A 22,213-nucleotide genomic window follows, 5' to 3' on the forward strand; every position below is an offset into this window, starting at 1 on the left:
CCCCTAATTGATGAAGTGAGCCCATATGTTTGAAACCATAGAACTTGGATTTCTCTCTTTATTCTCTTTTACAACCTCACCATACCTCCATCTTCAACCACTTTTCTTCTTAGAGCACGTTTTCGAAAGTAATTTTGAAATGGTTAACGTAACGTCTTAGGCTAGGATTTGAAATTTGGAATTGACACATGATACTATCTACTTGGGCTTTGCTTACTTGTCTTGAACTGCTTCTAAGAGTGAATACTACTATCCCCACAAACCAACGTGATTCTTATCAGTATGTTTTGTTCTCACTCATATTCATCTTAGGAAGATTTTGAAGAGTTCAACACAAAATAGAATTTTCATGCTAAACATGCTAACTTTGGAATTCATCTGATTGAATCACTGAAAAAGAAAAGGTACACTTGTTTGTATAGATAATAATGTTCGATTCTTTTAAATTTTTCTTAACCGTATACTCTTATTCTTAGGATTTCCTCTCATTCAAAAGTGATCTTAGTTCCCCTCCTAAACTTGAGATATTATAGTTAAAATCATTACAAACATTCAATTACCTATTCGATATAATTTTCAATTTCAAGTTTAATAAACCCTTAAACTTTGATTGTTTGTTTTTATTTGATGGAAATAGTGGACATGCGCGGCAAAAAAAGGAACAAACTTTTCTCTAATTGCAACTAACAAATTTAGTAATCAACATGTATAAGAACCCTAATTGAAATAAAGATATGGTTAAAAGAATAACTCACTTTTGATGCTTTTCTTTTCTTGTAATCTCCTCACGAACTCAAATCTGAAACTACTACTAGTGTTGACCCACTATTCTTTGAACTTGGACGAGAGTTGTGAGACTCAAAATGGTGGAGGAAATAGAGAGATATGGTACTTTTAGGAGGAACCTAACTTTTAGATCTTTTGTTGAGAGAAAAAAAAGTTCTTAGTTTATTTTGTAATTCTTAATCACAAAATTAATTCTCACAATTTTTAAAAACCAAGAGACCTTTCACATTTGCAAAAAAAAAACTTTTTTACAAGCAAACTACATGCAAGAGCTTCCCTATCTCACCACTTGACATTCTTAGTGGGATAGATACATTGCATGCAATAAGCCACTTGCATATCACATGCAAGTGATAAGTTTTTCAAATCTCAACAAGTGTTATTATTTAAATTAGTCTGAGGACAATATGGTAATTTAACATTTAAATCAAATTCAAAGTTGATTCCTTATAAGCTAGTAGGGGAACCTAATGAACCTATAGATCATGGGTACCAACGATATGAGATTAATTGGCTAAACTCTTTTAAACTGAGTTAATCAACATTTGTTAACTAACATGTTATTACACTAAAGTCTCGTAGTTGCACTCCCCTCACTATATATATATTTTTATCCATGTGATATAACCATAATAAATAAGTCAATCCTTCATAGGTTGTTCGTAATCTCGGTTGGGTCAAAGTACCAATTTATCCTCAATACTACATATTGCTCCTTAAGTCCCACTGATCCACTATTGAACATTTGGTTTAAGTTCCAACCTTTAAACTGAATCCCTCTCGGGCCAATGAGAGCGTGGGGCCCCTTGTTCAAGACTTGGATTCAGTCCTTAAGGGAATAACCTATCTACTAACCATAGAGTGGGTGAAAGTGAATTTCGTCTTACACCCTATGTTCCTAGCTATCCACCCAGTCTTACCCTTGAAATGGGAGGCTTATTGGGCCAGTGCCATTGAGCTGCCGTCACCTATGTAGATCTAAGGATAATTTTGTGTAAACAGAAGTTCATAGTTAACTCGAGATTAAGATTAAGTTACACTGGATATCTATAAACGAAATAATCAGTTTTATTAAAGTCAACGGTGTTATAACCTAAAAAAGACTATTTCATGGTTCCAGTCTTATGTAAACTCTTTACATAGGATGCCCCTACTTCCATGTCTCTACATGAATGATTTAAGACCATATTGTTTGTATTAATTACAAAGCGGGCAACATCCATAGTGTTCCCATAATAAGGTGTCCAAGTGTGTTCATATACTATAGAATATTTAGGCTATGTACTCGAACTTGATTCACGTTTATGTCTCCACATAAAGTTCAAGTTTACTCAATAATAGCGTTGGAACCTTAGTTTATTGGCTTTAAGATTATAGTATAAATAACAACTTTATTGAATATAATATGATTACAGACTACAAGTTTTAGAACATAAATTTCAACATCCTTTGTGTAAAACAATAGTTGGGATGAGGGATGATTGAATCTTCCACCGCTAAGCTCACTTTGACCCTAAAATTTGAATTTTGTTTGAAAATTAAACTAATTTATAATTTTGAAAGTTGACCAACTAGACACAAATTTAAAATTTTAGTAACTAAATGTATATTATGTATTAAATGTTTATAGTTTATAAAATTGTTTTGATGTGTGTGTGTGTGTATATATATACACGTACGTACGTATGGATTATTGAGTAATTTGTTTGATAAAAATGTCATTCGGATATCTCAAAATGGGCTTTAAAAAATAATAAAGGCCCAAATTACTCACTTTCCCCTCGGCTTCGTCTCTCTCTATCTCTCTCATAATTAGGGCATCATTAATTATAATAATGATGAGATTAACCTTAAAAAATTGATAGTGACTTGTTTGGTTTTGGTTATGGCTGCTTCTGATCAAATAAATAATACTTTTTTTCTAAACCAAAATTAAAAAATTAAACAGTGGAATAGATAATTCCCTAAGAAACAAACAAAAGCACTCACTTAAATTAAACAAAACCTAATAATAATTTGTTTAAAACACAAAAAAAATATAAAAATTTAATGAAAGTTAAAGATGTGATTAAATAATTAATTAAAAATAAATAAACAAAGTTAGCTTTTCAAAATAAAAATAAAACGTTAGATTCTCTAATCTAAGCCGCCCTTAAAACACATGGATTCCTTTTCTTTGTCTTCTTTATTTGTTGAAACTCACCTGGGGAGATGTATCTCTCTCTCTCTCTCTCTCTCTCTCTCTCTCTCTCTCTCTCTATCTATCTATGGCGGCTTCTTTTATCAACAAATTTTATCTTTCAATGTTGGTGTCTCTCTCTAAAAGGGCAAACAAGAATTGGCTCTCTTTCCAAAGATTTTGAAATTTATATATTAAATCTAGCAATACCTACGTAATTCATACGATATCATTCCAAGAAATGAGCATTCCGATATTGTCTTTAAATATCTATTTAATTTTTGGTGATATGATTTTTAAATGATACAAACTTCTAACCTATTAGAAGATAAACAATTTTCCGATGTACATGTGAAGAACACCCTATGAACTTTCTTTGTATTATATTTGTTTTCAGGATTTTCCGATAATAAGTAAGCATACCTGGTCGAAAAATCACACCTGTCTCCCTTCTTATGCATTCAATAGTAAATACCTTTAATTGGAAGAAGCATATATGCTCCCCAACCATTTTCTTATGCTGTCAACTTTCTTCCTAATAAATTCTTATTATGTATATCAATCTTTTTCTAATTCACTTCGACTAGAGAGTAGAAATAAATCGACTAAATAATTGCATGCATGGAAAGTATATTTCATTAAGAAAATCGTTTTAGTAAAAGATTTTTTTTTCTTTTTTACAATATTCGTAGAAAATCGAACTCATTCTAACTTTTCAAGGGATAGTAATGACTTTTTTTATTGTATATAAAAATTTTATTTAGAGATTGGATATTCAATTTGGTGACAATATTTGGATATACATTGACTTGTAAAAATACTTTTTTGAAAAAAGAATAGATTTAACAAAAAGGGACCTATTTTGACGGCTCTAAGTGCCATGTGATTGGTTTTTATTTATTTATTTTAATGAAAATTTATAGAATATATTGTGTTTTTTTTTTAAGTTGTCATATGATTAATTGAGTCAAAATAGTTCTACTTTTATTACATATATATTCTCCCTATAATTTAATTTATAATTATAAGGTAATATGATATTTGTAAAGTTCTCATGTGTCCTATTATTGCCTATTTGGGTCAAAATAGTTCTACTTAATTATAATTACGTATCTCTAAAATTTACAACTATACTTTATGATTTTATAGTATGTTTTTTTAGTGGTGTGTGAGAATGACACAAATATAAAAATGGCCTTATAAATTATTTATGCGTTTATAATAATTTTGAATCAATTATATGCAGAGCTCAAGCACATGTTAGCAATTTATAAGATTCAATTAGATGCAAAATTACAATTTTATTTTATTATAAAACCGTTACCATTAAATATTTTTTATATTTCTAAAATCTATTACATATAAATAATTAAAGTTATTTATAAAGAGAGTTAAAGATTACAAAAATAATATTGTAAAGGTAAATATTGTTAAAAATATGAAAAAAATCTGAAGTATACTAAATTTGACAAAATATTTTAAACTGGTAAAATTTTAGATTATAACAGTATGATTAAAATAAACACTAATAAAAGTAGTTATATTAATTTAAAAAGGCCACTGATATTATTATATATTGGTTGTTGCATGTTCTAAATTTGATTGAATTAAAAAAGAAAAACCATTGATATACAATACTTTCATGAAAGTGGAGGAAGAAGGAAGGAATCTAAAAAGCAGCACCCAACATTAATTAAAGTGAAAGTTTAGAAAAAGAATAATAATTTCATGCTAAGTTAAGTGAACCTAATGAAAATAATTATTCTAGAAGCCTTATCCAAATATACACACCTCTCTCTCTTAACTTCTAGAAGCACATATATATATATATTAGTATTAAGAGTATATGTATTGATTGTATGTTTTATTATTATTGTTATAATTGTTGGGTTAGATAATAATTTGTATTTTGTCTTCTATATCTATGGTTTCTAAAAATGGTTGGAAAGTGGCAACTCAATTTCTAACTATTGGAGAATCAATCAATATAAATATATCACACTAACTTTTCAACAATGTCTAAATAATTTTATATAATTTTATATTTTATAAATATAGAAATATTCTTCCATCAAACATTATCCAATATAATTTAACTCTTAATTTAAGACAATGACGTTATTAGATATATAACAATAAAGTATAATAAAATTTTATACCTATTATCAACCATATCTATCGTGGTATTAATAGTAAATATATTTTTAAAGTTTTATTATTTATAATAATTTATTTTTAAAATATTTTTGATATTTTATATTATTTACTTTTAATATTTAATCTTTAGAAATGTGATGTTTGGATATATTTGTTTTTTTTTCTTCTAAAAGAATCTCATGTTGATTTTTTTATATGGAGTTTGAATTTGAAAAACAAAAACGTTAATTAGAGAGTGTTAATGGATAATAACGAGAAGAAGAATTCTTCATCCTTAAAAGAAATCTATTAATTTTTCTAATGATAATTTAACAAAATAAAATTAAAAATAAATAGAAATTGTTTAATCCTTAAAAGAAATCTAATTATCTACAAATATAAATAAAAATTAGAGCTATATTATTGTTGGAGAAAAAATAGAACTTCTAGATTGATTTAGATCATACCATAATAAGAAACTCAATCATGATTAAATAACAAATCTACTTCTTTAACTTTTATGTTTATTTATCCTTAAAATAAAAAGAACGGTGTATAATAGATTTTTTAATTTTCAATTATGTAAAAATACTTAATACATTTATAAACTTTTAAATATTAAAGATCTATTAAAAGCAAAATTCAAACGGTAAATTATTATAATAGACAACAATTATTAAAAAAGTTTATGAATCTATTATATACCAAACTAAAAGTTTAAGAAATTTTAAAATTTAAGGATTAAGGTTGTATCAACACAAGGTTACGTTCAAAAAGTCATTTTAAAAACAAATTAAGTGTTTGTAAAACATATTTAAATAGAATCACCCTGAAAAAAAAAAATATGTTAGTTTTTATTTACGTTTTTGTCACCTAATTAAATATATTTTCTATTTTCTCTGAGTTAAATACATTGAGTTTTATTTTTTTGAAATTTCGATTTTCTTTTTCTTAAAAATAAACTATTTTCCTTAATATTTAAATATTAATATATAACAAACAAATTTATTTGCTAAACAATAACTTTACATTTTAAACTACCACAAACAATTTAAAAAAAACAACAGTTGATTAGATTGAGAGTCTATTTTAATTATTATATTGAAAATAAGATATTTTTGTATTTGATTATCAAAACACTATAATCTTTTCTTTTTAAATTTAAGATAAAATTTATTAAACTCCATTTTTCTTCTTTTAAAAGCACAACTGACAACGATTATTTAAAAGCTACATTATTCTCAAACGAAGCCTAAATAAAAGAAAATTATATGCGTTTCTAGGACTAAAGTAGTCATTTAACAATTTTAAAATATAAACAAAAAATTTATTATATGTTAACTAAAAAATATATATTGATTTAATAAATAAATAATGTGAAATAACATGACTTGTTCTTTCTATACTTAGTTGTCACAAATGTATATAATTAATATATTGTTATTAAGTTAACTTTGTAGAATTCAAAGTTAATATGAACTATAGAAGAACAAAATTAAAGAAATTAAAGATTCAATACAATCTTCAAAAAGTGCAAGTTGGTTGAAAAATGAAATATATTGCCATAAAAGTGATGACTTGTTCTTGAGATTGCATTAAATTTCACCTCATCCGAAAGCTATCATCAACTTTAATTTGTACATGAAAAAACAAGTTGGGGAGCCAACAATTTATTGTTAACACTTTTTCAAAAAGTCCCTTCAATAATACTATTTCATTTTGGTCAAACCCCAATCGAGATCGAGAAAATTCATACGCTTTTTAGATCATGTCGTTTTCCAATTTAGCTCTCACTGTAAATTGTTGATTTTATCGTTATTTTATTAGTATTGTTGTTGTTATGATTTGAAATAGAAGAAAGTTTCAAATGAGAACAAAACTTTAAACTTTATCAATTAGATACCAGCTCATGTTAGATAAAAGTTAACTAGATCGTGGCCGAAAATATATATTTAATTTATTATTATATTTAAATTTGTGTAACTTACGTGTGTGGGCATGCAACTTTAAAATATTTTTAAATAAACTGGAGTGGAAATCAGAAAATCTCAACTTTGGACTTTTCTTTTTGTTTCTAATAAAGAAAGTTTGCACTAAGTCTTAAAGTAAAAAAAATATATTACTAGCTAGAAAATAAATTGCAAGAGCAGTAATTATTTTTTTCGTTGATTTATTTTTTCTATTATTATTAACAATAAGACCATCTCTCATCAGCATCAAAAACTCAATTAGATTTGTCACTATAGCGATGACCACAATCGACTAAAGCATTGACGTCATGTCTACAAAATTGTTTGAATGAATTAAATTCTACAATTTGCATTTATTATGGCACTGGAACTTTTAAGTACAAGACTAATAATGCGACGAGTTTAGCGGTATGGAATTAGATGTTGCCAACCTTTTTAAATTTTGCAACATATAGTGTATTATTAGTTTGTTGTAAGTTTTTTCTACCGCAGTTCAAATGGATGTATTGTAAATAAATATTTATTTGATATGTGTAAAAAAAACAATGAAGATCTAGTGAGAAACCAAATTAGTTAGCTTTTACCCCTTAGAACAAAGAAAATCACATTGGGCATTAAATTTTGGTAATTGATTCAATAATTTGATTATTTTGACTTTTAGAGGTCAATGAAAATCATTTGAAGTAGTTGAAATCTTGTAAAATACAATCTCTCCATAATTTATTATTATTATTTAAATAAATAAATAAATAAATAAAACCCTCATGGGAAAACAATCCAAATGAAACAAATAAAGAGAAAAGAGAAAATCTTTGTGACCAATGTGAATCTCTAAGTTCCAATTTATTTAATTGGATATCTCAATACAATGTATTAGAGAAGAAAAATTCTATTTAAATTTTACAAAATCAAAAGTTATGCATTAAATAATAATTAACACCCATAATAATTAATAATTTAATGATGATTTTGGTATTAAAGTCAAAACTACTTTTAGTAGAAATAATATATACCAATTCAATTAAATAATAAAATTATGTCCTCTTTTGACCTCAAAATCTCATCTTATTAATTTTGCATCCACATTATATTCTTTGAAAGTGCTTTACCCTTTCTTTAGACTTTTTCTCAATTATATAATTATATTTGAATATTTCAATTTAGCATTATAGATGACAGACATTAATTAAAATAAATATTTATTAAAGCAATTCTTTCTTATTTCATCCCATGTCACATGTGACAAAAGATAAAATAAGTTTATGATAGAGTTAAAATTATTAATATAATCTTTATATATAGTTTTTATTATAATTTTGTCTTGTTGATTTTTTATAAATATTTTAACACTTGATTTATTGTTAATGATCATGACATGTTACTGCTGTCAAGATGGATGTCATATTTAGTAACAATTAATACTTTTGTTTAATTAATGGGTCTATAAATCAAATATTAGTTTTTTTAAGGGAAAAAACTCAAATGAACAGACGTCATGGGTATGTCGATCATCACCATATTTGAGATTCTAATTAAAAATCTTAATGTTTTTCAGATAATGTAACCCTATTGTGTTATTATTCAAATTATGTTATTTTTTATTTGTATTATTATTTTTCTTTTTTATTACTATATTTATTATTTTTAATCATAAAAAAGTATGTATCGGACTATTTATAATTTTCAGTATGAATTAAAATAGTTTGTATATAATAGAAATTATTGATTAGATTACTTGTAAGTTCATCTAATATAAATTTTCTAATATATTTTATATAGGTTGAAATTTGTACACCACATAACTTAAAACTATAAACTACTTGGTTTTAGTTCATAATTCATACTTTTTGTGTACAAATTATCCAATAATTAATATATTATTTAAGGTTTAATTTTTGTTTGGACTAAATCAATATTCTATAAAATTCTATTCATCATTATTGATATTCTAATTAATTTAAACTTACTTTCTTCAAGAATAAAAAGTTAACAAGATAAATTAATTATAATTTAAAAAATATTTATACAATAATATATAGAGATATTTTGTGGATATATAAATTAATTTTTCTGGGATAATATTCATATAGATTATTAAAGCGAAAACCAATAAATTTAAAAAATAATTATCATGGTTATTTAGCTTAAATCTAACATTTTCTGTCCAAACAAATTTTTAAATAATATGAGTATGTTTAGACTCATTTTTTAGATTATAGATTTTCTTTTCTAAACCATTTTTCGAACTTAATGATTATTTAAACACCCATGAATTTAGCTAGCTTAATAGTAAAATTGACTTTCACCTAAGTTCAAGTCTCACTCATGCTGTTCAAACACTCCATTTATGTAGAGGTAAGAACGATAGATCAAAAAATCGAATCGACCAACCAAAATCAATCAAGACAACAATCGATAAAAGATAGGAAGAGTTTAGTTGATACTTCAGCTTGCAAAAATTCTAAACTAACAACATTTTTATAAAATTATAAAAAACCTAAATTGTCTTCAACCAATAAATTTAGGATTTAAAGTTTGTACTTCTTTAGGGTCGAAGTCTGAACGAACATTTACAAAGGCGATCATAGTCAATTAGACAGCATAGATGGAAATGGATAAAAAAAGAAAGAACCAAAAACAAAATTTGAATCATTATCTTACCCAAATGAACACAAATTTACATAATTATTAATATTAGTTAAAGAAAAAAATGATTTATTTTTCCGATGTAAAAGAACAAAAAGAGATGGGAAAGAGGAAGGAAAGAGCATGCACAGCAAGCAAAAAGACCATTTTACCCTTGATTTTGTAATTAACAAAACTGACAATACAACGGCCGTCGGATCACTCATTTGACTCAATCCAACGGAAGAGATTAATTCAATCAAATAAGAACGAAGCTTCCACTATGTATCACCCAGAAGCCAAAGCTAAGAACCAAGAAACAACTTCAAAAACTATATAAATACCTTTCACCACTCTTTTCTTCCACTCTCAATTCATATCCCTAAATTTCCGTTGCCAATTTCTTCAGTTATCTGTCTCTCATTTTAATGGAATTCGTCGATCTCGAAGAAGCCGTTGCGTTGGAGAATATCAAGCTTCACCTTCTCGGCGAACTCTCTCCCTTCCCCAGAATTTTACCTTCCAATGATGATAACCTCTGTGTTTCATCGTCTGACCGTTCCGTCAGTTCTGGTTCTTCATCCACATCGAATTGTGTTCTTAACATCTCTGATTTCTTCAATTCCGATGAAATCTTCCAATTCTCCTCTGATTTGATGCCAACCCAGTCGTCGTCTGTGTCTTCAAACGACGATTTCTTTGGATTTGAGATGAAACCTAACGTTATCGATCTAACAACACCGAAATCGACTGAGTTAGTTGAGTTTGAGATGAAACCTAGAGTTTTTGAGGATTTTAATTCGAGGACTCGGTATAGTAATAGTTCGATTGAAGTTGAATCGAAGATTAGTCAGGTAACGAATTCGAATCGGAAACGAGCGAATTTAAAGATCTCCCTTCCGAATAAGACAACGCAATGGATTAATTTTGATTCGGCGGTGGAGAAGAAGAATCGGGTTGTGGTAGAACAGAGGAGTAGAGATGTTGAAGCGGAGAGGAAAGTTCATTACAGAGGTGTTCGACAAAGGCCTTGGGGAAAATTTGCCGCTGAGATAAGGGATCCTACTCGCCGTGGTTCTAGGGTTTGGCTTGGAACATTTGAGACGGCGATTGAAGCGGCGAGAGCGTACGATCGTGCGGCTTTCAAGCTTCGAGGATCTAAAGCGATTTTGAACTTTCCATTGGAAGCTTCGAATTCTTACTCGGAGGCGGTCGTGGTTGGGAAGCGACGGAGGGAGGAGGAGGAGGAAGTTGAGGCAGTGGTGGTTAAGAAAGAGAAGAGGGAAGAGGAGGAGGTGAAGCAAGTGGGTACCGACGTTAGTTACTTGAAGGATATGCCGTTAACGCCGTCGTCTTGGTCGATGGTTTGGGACGGCGAAACCAAAGGAGTTTTCAATATTCCGCCGTTATCACCGTTATCTCCTCATCCGGCCTTTGGTTTTCCTCAGCTTATGGTTGTATAAAACAATTTGGTGGAAAAATTTCCCCCTTCTTTTTTTTTCCTTTCTTTTCATTTAAATAAATAAGAAATTGTCTTCCTTTGTTTATTTGTTAATCATATTTTCCCCAACGAAATTCAAATTCAAATTCATCAAAATCTGTGCAATTCCTTAGATTTTATTTTGGTGAAATTTATTTGAAAAGAAAAAAATTGCTAAGATAATCAATTTTACATAAGCTCACACCGATCATATGAAATAAATAACAGAAGTATTCCAAGATTAAAAGGACACTTACCAAGATGACGTCCAAGATAAGAGATAACAAATAATAAATAAAGGTAGAACAAATCTGCAGTTTATGAAAAAAAAAATTAGGTTTCATGAGTTTTTTTTAATATTATATGTATAGTAAATATTTTTTAAATTGTGTTCTATAATTTTTTTTTGTCGTCTAGGTTAGGAGGGGTTAATCAACATTTTTCATCAAACGATAAAAAGAACCATATAAAACTTGAGAAGGAAATGAGTAAAAGAATGTTATTGGTAATGTATATATACCATATACTAATTTACACAATAAAAATTGTACTTAAAAAATAACAAAATAAATTAAAATATTTATAAATATAGAAAAATAATCACAATAACAAAATAAATTAAAATATTTATAAATATAGAAAAATATTAGTATTTAGATTATATGTGAAACTTTGCTATTTTTATAAAAAAAAAATCAGCACTTTGTCATTTAATTTCCCTCTAAATTCTTTGATTTTTATATAATTATTATAAATATTTATCCATCAATGTTTCCCATTTAAAATTCATCCTATTTAAGTGGTACTGCATATTGTATGATTTTGATAGCTATGTACAAAAATGTAGTGACAACATAAAATATTTTTTAGTTCAACATCATGTAAGACATCAAACTCTTAGTATTAGAGTACATATTTTAACATGTTGAGAAAAATAATATATGATAAAGTTTGATAATTAGCTATCTATTACTTTGGTATCTATTTTATTAAATGCGAAACCTAACTTGTTTAAACTCCATTTAACTTACATACATATATATATATATATATTAGTGATAAAAAAAAAATGATGAAGTTGAAGACAAAATTAGAGAGTAAATAAAAAGAAAAAGAAGTAAGAAGATGAGGTATTTAATTACATCATGATGAGACATAAAATAAAAATATAAATGTAAGAATGTGAATGGAATATAAAATATTAGATAAGGGAAAGTTTGGAATGAGAAAGTAAAGGAAAGCAGAAGCGAAACACAAGGCGTTGCCTATCGGTGGGGTGACGTCATAATTTGTGGGAAAAGGAAAGGTCAAAGCGGTTTGACGAAGCAATGCTAATTACAAAGTAAAGATAGATATGATGAATTTTTCAATACACTCACGTGCCCATTTGGACTCTTTTGAATTCTTCCCCCACTCTTTTCCTTTTTCTTACTTTGACCCCTTTTTTTTTTCCTTATACATTTCTTGGATCCAAATTTATTTTGAACTTCAAAACCAATGTTTGACGTCCAAGTTTCACATTTTATGACTAATCATTTTTAGTACCTTCAAAATATGGTTTACAAATCTATTGCGTCAAAATTCCATATTTTAGATTTTTCAAATATTTTTTTACCTATAAAGCAAACTTAAAATTTAAGTAATAAATAAATGTTAATTGAGTTGAGTTTATATTTGCTATATATATAAAATCGAATTGAGTTTAGCTTACCAAATTGATAATTTAACATATCTCACAAATATATTTATAGTGTTGAAAAAAACATTTACATTTGCCACAAAGATTTATTATCTTATTTCTTGAGGACCTTCTTTGCATCATTTTTTTTCTTTTTGGTGGCTTCCTTTCTTTTCTTCACCCAATATTTTCTTTTTATTAAACAAATATATTTCATTATTTTCTTATAAAGATATTTGTCAAGTTTTTTTTTTCTTTTTTGTGTTTTGTTTTATGAATTGTAAATAGTTTTTCAAAATTTTATATTTTTGAACAAAATTATTCTTTTATTCTATAAAATAAATTAAAGTACTAAAAAAATATTATTGTTACAACAAAATATCATTGTCTAGTAGTAATCAACAATAATAGACATTAATATATAGTGATAAATGTTTATCACTATGACATTTTGCTATGTTATATAGTTCCATCGCTATTGAAAACAATATCTTTCTAATAATATAACAATAACGCATGGTCAGTTTGTATGATAATAAACATGGTTGAATATTTCAAATAATTTATTATTGGAAGTGACTGTTGAAAACTTTTTACAAATTTTCAGTGCAACTTTGCTCTACTTAACATGTCAGATAAATAAATGCAGGATGAAAAAAAATTTGACTTTTATAAATTGAAATAGTTTAATTTTTGTAAGTTAGACATTTCTTTTACATTAATTTTTTATTAATGTTCATACCAAAAGTCCATTTCAAAGATGTGTGGAATCTTTCAATTCTAAGTTAATTGCAAACTAACTCATTAATGATATTATAATTATGGTTTAAATATGTACATATGAAAGACAATTTATGAACTTTTAAAAATGGGTAGTTGGTACAAAAGAAGACCATTTTAACAATTTATTATTACCAAAACAATTATTTTTTAGTGCTATACCTAATGATTATTAGCCAATATCTTATGCATATCAAAATCTTCTCTTTGTTTTTTTAAAGCAATTTGTCTAATTTTCATGACCATTAATAGCTTCTTTTTTTTTTCCTTAATTAAGTCCACTTAGAAAGGTTTATTATTTATAGGTTAAAACATATTTTTCGTAAACTTTTATCAAAGCAACAATTTAATATTTAAACATAGTTTGTAATGATTTAGTTGTTTTTTTTTTTTTAAACTTAATTACAGTTTAATCGTAAAAAACATATTTCTTACCCTTTTACATTTACAAGTAACTAACATAAAATATATGAATATTTGCAAAAATAACAAAAAGAAAACTATGATAATAGAGTCTATGTTACTACATTTTTTAAATTGTAAAAGTTAAATTTAGAACTATATAGCCTTTTGAAATCATTAACTTCTTGTCCAATATATCATAATTCGCAATATACAAAAAAAGATGTGCTATAAACTATTTATTTTTTTTAAAAAAATTGTCATATGATGCAATTTTCTTAAAAGAAATAATTAAAATTAAGATTAAAGGTTAATTTTTATTATTTTATGGATAGATTTTGTATTTCATAAAATGTAGAATTCTTAATTAATTAGTTTTTTGGTTTTTTTTTTTTCATTTAATGTTCTCTAATTTCTACTATAGGGACTCATTGGTAATGACTAAATTCTTATATAGTAAAATACAGAAATTAAATTGTTTATATGATGGGCTCAACATAGTCTTGATTGGACTTAATACTAACTTTTGAACTTGGGCTTTTTAGGCTTGAATTCTCAAGTTTAGCCCAGTCCACTTTTTTACGTTTTAGTGAGATTGGGCTAAATTAGGTTTGGAGTCCAATGAATCAAATGATAGATAAAAGCGATATTATTTGAGTCGAGTACTTTTCTCTTTTGATATTAATTTCAATCCCAAATTACATTTTTAATATTTAAGATTTTATATACAAAAATTATTCCATCCAACAAATCTCAAAATATGAAGTCTCCAATAATATTTTAATTTATTTGTTTTATATTTGCATTAATTACGTTTGACGGTCTAAAGTATGATGTCACGTGTTATTACACTCTTAAACTTTCGATAACAACAACTAAGCCCTTTTACTTATAAATATGTTAAAATTGGATCATTAAGCTTACAATAATTGTAAAACTTGGTCCACAAATGATAAAAATTTAATTATCAAACTCATAAAATCAGTATAAGTTATACGGTTACGTAAGTTTGAGGGTCTAATTTTAAATTTAGATAAGTTTGAGATCTTGTTTTTTTTGTTTTGAAATTTTAATGGTATAATTGCAACTACTATTATCTTACTTTAGAAGTAGTTTTTGCAATTTAACCTATATAAAAATAATAATTTTAACTTGTGTGGATGGAAACATGTCTTTGAAATTATAATAACACAATTGGAATCATAAGGGCTAAATATGTAATTTCCTTAATAATAATAATAAAAATAAAAAAATTGTACTAAGTCACGTGATAGTACCAATTCATTTTCCATCACGCTCTTCAAGAAGCATGTTTAAACACAAGGTTTATACTTTTATGGTTTCATTTCAAAATCAACTGATAAAGTAAGAACTAACCCTCATCTATCTTATAAAAGGTTTGAGTATACTGGTTTTTTCAATGTTGGATTATCAACATAAAGTAGTTTATGTTATATAAGTGTCCTGGTATTATGTTATTTCACCCTGTAACTTGTGAAGTTTGAAGTGGTTCAATGACATTAAAAAACAACAACGTCATTGATTCAATTAGAAAAACTACTAGAAAACTTATGAATGTGAACAAGAGTTCATGTTAGATGAGTGTACTGTTATATGGAACTCTATGGTACCTTTTCTAAGAGTGACTTTTTAACTATTTTTTTTTCGTGTATTGAATGTTCTATACGTAATTCTACTACCAAACTATTCAAATAATAATAAAATTTGACAAAGAATCCACTACTATACTCCAACTCTTATTATTATAATTAGAAATTGAATGTTAACAAACCCTCACATCAAAATGACCTAATTTCTTCATTTCCAATTTCAACCACCATGTATTAATATGAGAGAAAAAAAAATCATATATTTGTGTGTCATCATACAATAATCCAAACCAAATTAAATATACTATATGCGAATCTTTTAGGCTCATATAGTTTTTTCCCTTCAATAATTACTTAATTATTTATTTAGGCACTACATAAATAAATAAATAATTCCAACCATGGTAGACAATGACTTGTGTGTGTGTTTTAAGGCAAATGTAATCAAAATTAAGATGGGATTTCTAAAGCTTTTGGTTTTATGTTGAATTATGAAAACATTCCAAGTGTATGATGACAAGGATAACCTAACAAAATCCTTTTGTAGCTTATCCATTTGAAACACCAAACAAACAAGTGGAATATGCCTTGGTTTTCCACTCTCTTCAAGGTTCTTTGTTCTCTTGTTTTTCTCATTTCTCTTGTTTCATTTTTCAATCTCAACAACACATTCATACTCTTATTTATTTAGTTTTTTAAGGTTTTGTAACTTTTAACAATACTCCACCCACTTATGGTTTTTCTTTTTTTTACTGTATAGGACGTTATAAACTATGTATTTGAAAACATATTTACATCCATCCTCGAACTGACATAAAAGTTTTGAACTATATTGCCCATGCAGGAAGTTGAGGTTTGATTAAGATTCTAGAAAAGGATCAGCCTAAGCTAGGAGTAGAGTGAATTACCTCACTGTACTTAGAACAAAGTGAATAGAGTGGCATGGTTGTTATGTGACATGATACAATATAATTGTCTATTGTGCTATCTCTCAGTGGTTTTTTTCTTGTTAAATAAAGTAAAAGAGAGATGAGGTTTATTATCGAATTCTTTTAAATGGAGAGTATATTAATGATAATATGGAATTTTACTGTATTTACGTTGAAAAGTTTGAAAACTCCTAATTGAAAGAGAACTTTTTGAAATGTTTATGGAACTTAAAGGAGTAATTTTTAAAATAAAAGATAAAAATTCAAAAATGTTTGTTGTAATTTTGGCAAAGTAAAAAACTAAAGTGGTAATTCAATCAGGTTTAAAGCATTTTCCAAAGAAATTGGCGCATAGATTTGATAATTCGAATCTTTCAATGACTAAAAGAATAAAAACTCTTACCTTTTCTGATTCTCTGACTCCGTACTCCAAGTCTCCAATGGATGTGTAACGTTGTTCATTCTTGGGTAAGATATTTTATTGGAGCATGCTTTTCATGAATTTTTCTTTTTTTAAATTGTTTTATACAATTCATGGATCCCAAATTGCCAGAAGTATCGCTGGACTTGATTTCATTGTCGTTTTCATATACCCCACCGAAAACCCAATACCACACATTATTTCCAATTCCAATTCTGTCAGCTTTTTTTTAATCTCTCTCAATTCCATCACTATTTTTACTCAAACTCTCTGATTTCTGCGTTTCCCCCTTCTTGTTCCCTCCGAATTTCGATCATTTCTATGGGTTTTCTTTACATTTAAGTACAAAGGTTTCTTTTATGGAGATTTTATGAAAACCCCACTTCGTTTTTTTTACGATTCTTTGAGTTTTTCCCTTCCCCATTTATGGATATGTCGTTGTTGGAACCTAAATCTGTGGTTTCCTCACCATTTTCAAGCTTCAGACACCAAGTTCAGAGGTTTTCTAGGTGCTCTTCTTGTATAGGTAGTTTCTCCTTGTATGTTTTTAAAGTTTGAGTGCTTTGTTTGTTGGGTTTGATTGTTTCTTTCTTCCACATTTAGTGTTTGATTTATTGATTATTCTCATTTTTGTTTTCTTGTTGTTCGTGGAATTTGTTTTTGAGGTTGGATGTTTTTGGATGATGGGTTCTTTTGAAACCTGGTTTCCATTTTTGTGTTTAGGGAAATTTTCCAGGGCTTCTTATTCAAATGGTGTGCCAAACAAGGCGTACTGTAGTGGAGCTGTTAGTTCAATTGGTCAGGATAAACTACCAGCTGAAGGTTTTACTCATCAGATAAATGGAACTAATGGATTGAGTTCAAAGCTGTTTTCAAGAGATCGTAGATTGTTAGATGCAGTTGATGATCAATATGATGGAATTGTCATTGATCCGAATGGATTGCCTTCAAATCCGGTTGTCTTTTCGTCCAATCTTCGTTTCTCTCTTTCCCATTGGAAAAAGAAGGTAAAACTTCTCTATTTCAAGTTAGATGGTTATATTTCCACTAAAGATTGAAGTGACGTCTTCACTTGAACCATATATAATTTGGTCGTTTTGAAATTGTATTTTTGTTAGATGCAAGTAATGTACAAGCTCATCACACATCGATTTTCACAACCTTTCTGTTATCATGGCTATTTGATCGTTCTTCAAAAGAAATAAGACGTCACGTCATTTTCAATCTGTTCGAATTCTTGAGGATTAGATGTCATGTAGAAACCTCAAAATTTTCTGAACTGCACTAGACAATTCATGACTTACAAATTCCACATATGTTTCACACCATGATTTTCTTGTCCAATTCAATCTAGTTCCATATTTCAGGTGCAATAGAGACATAAACTTCTACATATTCAGTGAGGATAGTATACTTAGAATCTCTTCTGCTGCAGGGAAAGAAGGGAGTTTGGCTTAAGTTGCTAGTCGAACAGTCAGAGCTAATCCCTATCGCCCTAAAGGTAATGCTCTCCTTCTTCATTCTTCTTGGATTCGCTCAAAACATAGAGAACGTGTATTTGTACGCCTAGCATGTTCCTCTGAGATTAGTTATTTCGATCACAGGCAGGATTTCAGTACCATCATGCTGAGCCAGAGTACCTGATGTTAACTTATTGGATACCTGACGGACCCTGCATGCTTCCTTCTAATGCTTCGCATCACGTCGGGGTTGGAGGGTTTGTCATCAATGACAGAAATGAGGTATATTCTCTGCTGAGGTTTACAGGTGAAACATTAAATTAAATTGCCTTGCTTTGCTTAAAGTTTCGCAATTTGATTTCACAAACCTTGGATATATCTTTTTCAAGGCGTTGGTGTTAAAGAGTCTTAAGAAACAAATCAATAAGTTGTTCTATTTTCTCGACTCATCGTTTGCAGCAAATTCTAGTCGACATTCGTGTAATTTGACTCCGAAAATCTCTTTTTCAAAACAGAGTAGGCCTTTTACGAGCTTGTCTATTTACCATTGCCAATCTCCAACATTGCTAAACATTAGATTTAGACAATGTGCTAAATCTAAACCGTCGCTATCTGATTCATTGAAAACAGGTCTTGGTAGTGCAAGAAAAATACTGTTCCCCAGCATTTGCTAATTTTTGGAAAATACCAACTGGTTTCATTGTTCAGGTACTTGGCTTGAATCCCGATTCATCGTCTTGCTTTTACATTTTAGATTTGGAGATTCTTTTTCAATTTACATTACTCTTTTGATATATATTTTTTTTAATGTTGATCAGAAGGAAGAGATCTATACGGGTGTTACTAGAGAAGTTAAGGAGGAAACTGGTGTACGTATTTTCTATCATGCCTTTCTACTACTCTAAGCTTTCTCTAACAACTTGTTTTTCGTCCTTCCGCGAAAAGAAGCGATGATTTCAGTCAATCAATGAGATAAAACGTAGAGAGAACCTCCTGATTAGCCGAAGGTGTTACAAAAGATCTCTAATCGACTTAGATATCAAATGAATAATTACAAAAATCTTAGAGAAAGCTGTCAATCAGAAAAGACATAACTTCACTTATATCTTCTTTGTACAGTGCAAAAGTCTTGTTGTTTCTTTCTAACCAAATTGTGACCCACATAAGAGTCCCCACTGGAAGGTATCCTCCAAAACGTTGTCGTCGTCTTGTCATAGAAGTCCCAATGAAAGATGCTTTGCTGAAAATATCGACCTGCAGGGGATTACATTATTTGTACTCCAACATCAAGTTGTTCTTACACTGATGCAAATTTGAAAAAAGAATCTAACTTGAAAAATCTTCCACTTTTCAAATAAACTTAGCAACTCCTTTTAGAGCCTCATGAGATAAGTATTTAAGATAACTAATCAAATTTGTGGGTCCTAATAGATTCTCTTTTCTTTGCAGATTGAAACTGAGTTTATTGAAGTAATAGCTTTCAGGTAAAACCAGTTGATTTTCTTCATTTATAAAGCAAGAAACTTTTGAATTTCTTGCACTGTTTCGCCTTGTTGAATGTCAATCGAGATTCAAGTATAAGTTTTTTGATGCATTGGGAGAATATTTCTCTGATTTTTCGAATGTTGATCTAACATTGTTTCTCTTCCATTGTTCTAGGCATGCTCACAACATAGCGTTCGAGAAGTCAGATTTGTTCTTCGTCTGCATGCTTAGACCTTTATCGACTGAGATTATTGTGGACGATCTCGAAATTCAAGCAGCAAAGGCAATTTTTCTAAACTCAAAGACTAATCACTCCTTCATTGTTTTGTGGATTGAAAGTTAAAATCATTTCTCTGGTGATTTCAGTGGATGCCTTTAGCTGAATTTGTGGAGCAATCTCTTGTAAAAGAAGATGTGATGTTTAAGAAGATTATCGACATCTGCATCGCCCGACTAGATAAATATTATTGTGGCCTAAACGTTCATCAACTCGTCTCGAAATTTGACGGTAAACTGTCGTCACTTTACTACAATACTATCGAAGGAGAAGATCTAACCTGTACCGGAAAGTGAAGGAAACAATCTGGCCTTTGCTCATTGCCAATTTGATGTGTTGTAGTTTCATCCATTATGTTCATAGCTGATATAGTATATAGAGCATATAATTACAAAACTATTGGTAGTATATAACATAATGTTAGAGCACAATTTAGATGTGCTTCTTTGTACATGCTTCACTATATAAATAAACAAGAAAATGCTATTTTATAAGCATCACCATTCCAATTTGATTTCAATTCCATCACTATCTCCTGTTTTTACATACTCTTTTAACTCTCTATTTTGTATCTAATAGTAAATTTTGTTTGGATTCAAACACGTCTATGCTCTCTGAAAATAACTCCAGTTTATCTAATGTCGAAAATTTCACCTAGATCATAAAATAGTAAATACTACCAACAATGCAAATTTTAAATAATTTTAGTGTATCTGAGCGTGAGTTATGATAATTGGAAACTTCGACTATTATAATAAGGGATTCAAACATTGAATGAGTTATAATAATCCATTTGATTCAAGGTAAATTGTGGGTTCAAATACTTCTTAAGGGGCCGTTTGGGGAAGGAAAAGAAAGGAAATGACTAAGATAATCATTTCCTTGTTTGGCCCATGGATTAAGCCGAGAAAGGAATATCATTAAACCCCTTTTTCCTTCTCTTTCCTCATTTATTACTCTACTTTTTTTCACTTAATACTTTCATTTTTCAATATAATCTTTCTCTTTCTTCTCATTCTTCTCTTTACTCATTTATTTCTTATCTTTCCTCATTTATTTATTCTTCTTTCCAATCCTCTTATTTTTTCTCTTTCCCAAACAAATTAACAAATTAATTCACCACTCTTCTTCTTCATTCTTTTTGTGCCAAACGAATTAGTCATTTTCTAGTATGTTAGCTTATCGTTATCAGAAAGAAAAAAATATTAAAAATGAAAGAAAAAATAAAAACAACATAATATAATTTTTTATTGTATAGGATTGATGATTCAAATTTAAAATACAAAAATAAATTTTGTATTTTATTTACGGTACAATTTGAATAAACAGATTTTACATAAATGAAAAAAAAAACAATTTGTTTGTATTATGTATTGTGTGTACGATCCAATTTTTTTTATACAAAATAAATTTAAAAATTAATACATATTTTCTGTGTTGGGGTTACAATATAAACGTTATTTTAATACAATTTTCTCGTCGTTTTGGAAAACAATATAAACAAAATAAATAAGTTTAGACAAACACAAAAAAAAAAAAAATAATAATTTTTGTTTGTATTTGGTTTATAGAAAACATTCCATAAGCATTTCTTACACATTGAAAAAAATATAATTCAATTTCTTTCTCATATGGGGTTGCGGTAGAAAAACAAATAATTGCCATAAATTTAAAAAAATAGCATATTCTTTTTAATGTATTGGATTTACGGATCAAATTGAACACAAATGAAAAAATAAATAATACAATTTATGTGTGAATTAAATTTACGGTATAAATTTCATAAACACATTACACAAAAAAAAAATTAATACACTTTATTTTGTGCACTTGATTTAATGTTAAAAAAGAAAGAAAAAACTGTTGTACAAATGAGAAAAAATACTTTACTTTTGAAAATATATTAGGTGTACGTTACAAGTTAAAAAAAAATATTTATACAAAATCAAAAAAAGAAAATCAATACAATTTTTTCAACCTAACTAAAAAAATGAA

The 22,213-nt window shown here is 28.0% G+C and overlaps 2 protein-coding genes across 3 annotated transcripts; both read left to right on the forward strand.

The window, feature by feature from the left end:
- Positions 1-10,046: 10,046 nt before the first annotated feature.
- Positions 10,047-11,251, forward strand: LOC101203172 (ethylene-responsive transcription factor 6). Its single transcript, XM_004147176.3, has one exon. It carries the CDS (start codon positions 10,125-10,127, stop codon positions 11,157-11,159), a length of 1,035 nt encoding a protein of 344 aa, XP_004147224.1. The 5' UTR covers positions 10,047-10,124; the 3' UTR covers positions 11,160-11,251.
- A 5,853-nt stretch (positions 11,252-17,104) lies between these two features.
- Positions 17,105-20,746, forward strand: LOC101202940 (nudix hydrolase 8). Of its 2 annotated transcripts, XM_004147175.3 has the most exons (9): positions 17,105-17,522; positions 17,720-18,003; positions 18,432-18,497; positions 18,601-18,738; positions 19,087-19,164; positions 19,275-19,325; positions 19,906-19,940; positions 20,116-20,224; positions 20,308-20,746. In XM_004147175.3, the coding sequence occupies exons 1-9, from the start codon at positions 17,423-17,425 to the stop codon at positions 20,512-20,514; spliced, it is 1,068 nt and encodes a 355-aa protein (XP_004147223.1). In that variant the 5' UTR covers positions 17,105-17,422; the 3' UTR covers positions 20,515-20,746. The 2 variants fall into 2 exon arrangements, with proteins under 2 accessions (XP_004147223.1, XP_031738672.1); XM_031882812.1 differs by lacking the exon at positions 19,275-19,325.
- The last annotated feature ends 1,467 nt before the right edge of the window (positions 20,747-22,213 follow it).

This window comes from Cucumis sativus, chromosome 3, assembly GCF_000004075.3.
Source record: "Cucumis sativus cultivar 9930 chromosome 3, Cucumber_9930_V3, whole genome shotgun sequence".
NCBI classification, from domain to species: Eukaryota; Viridiplantae; Streptophyta; class Magnoliopsida; order Cucurbitales; family Cucurbitaceae; genus Cucumis; species Cucumis sativus.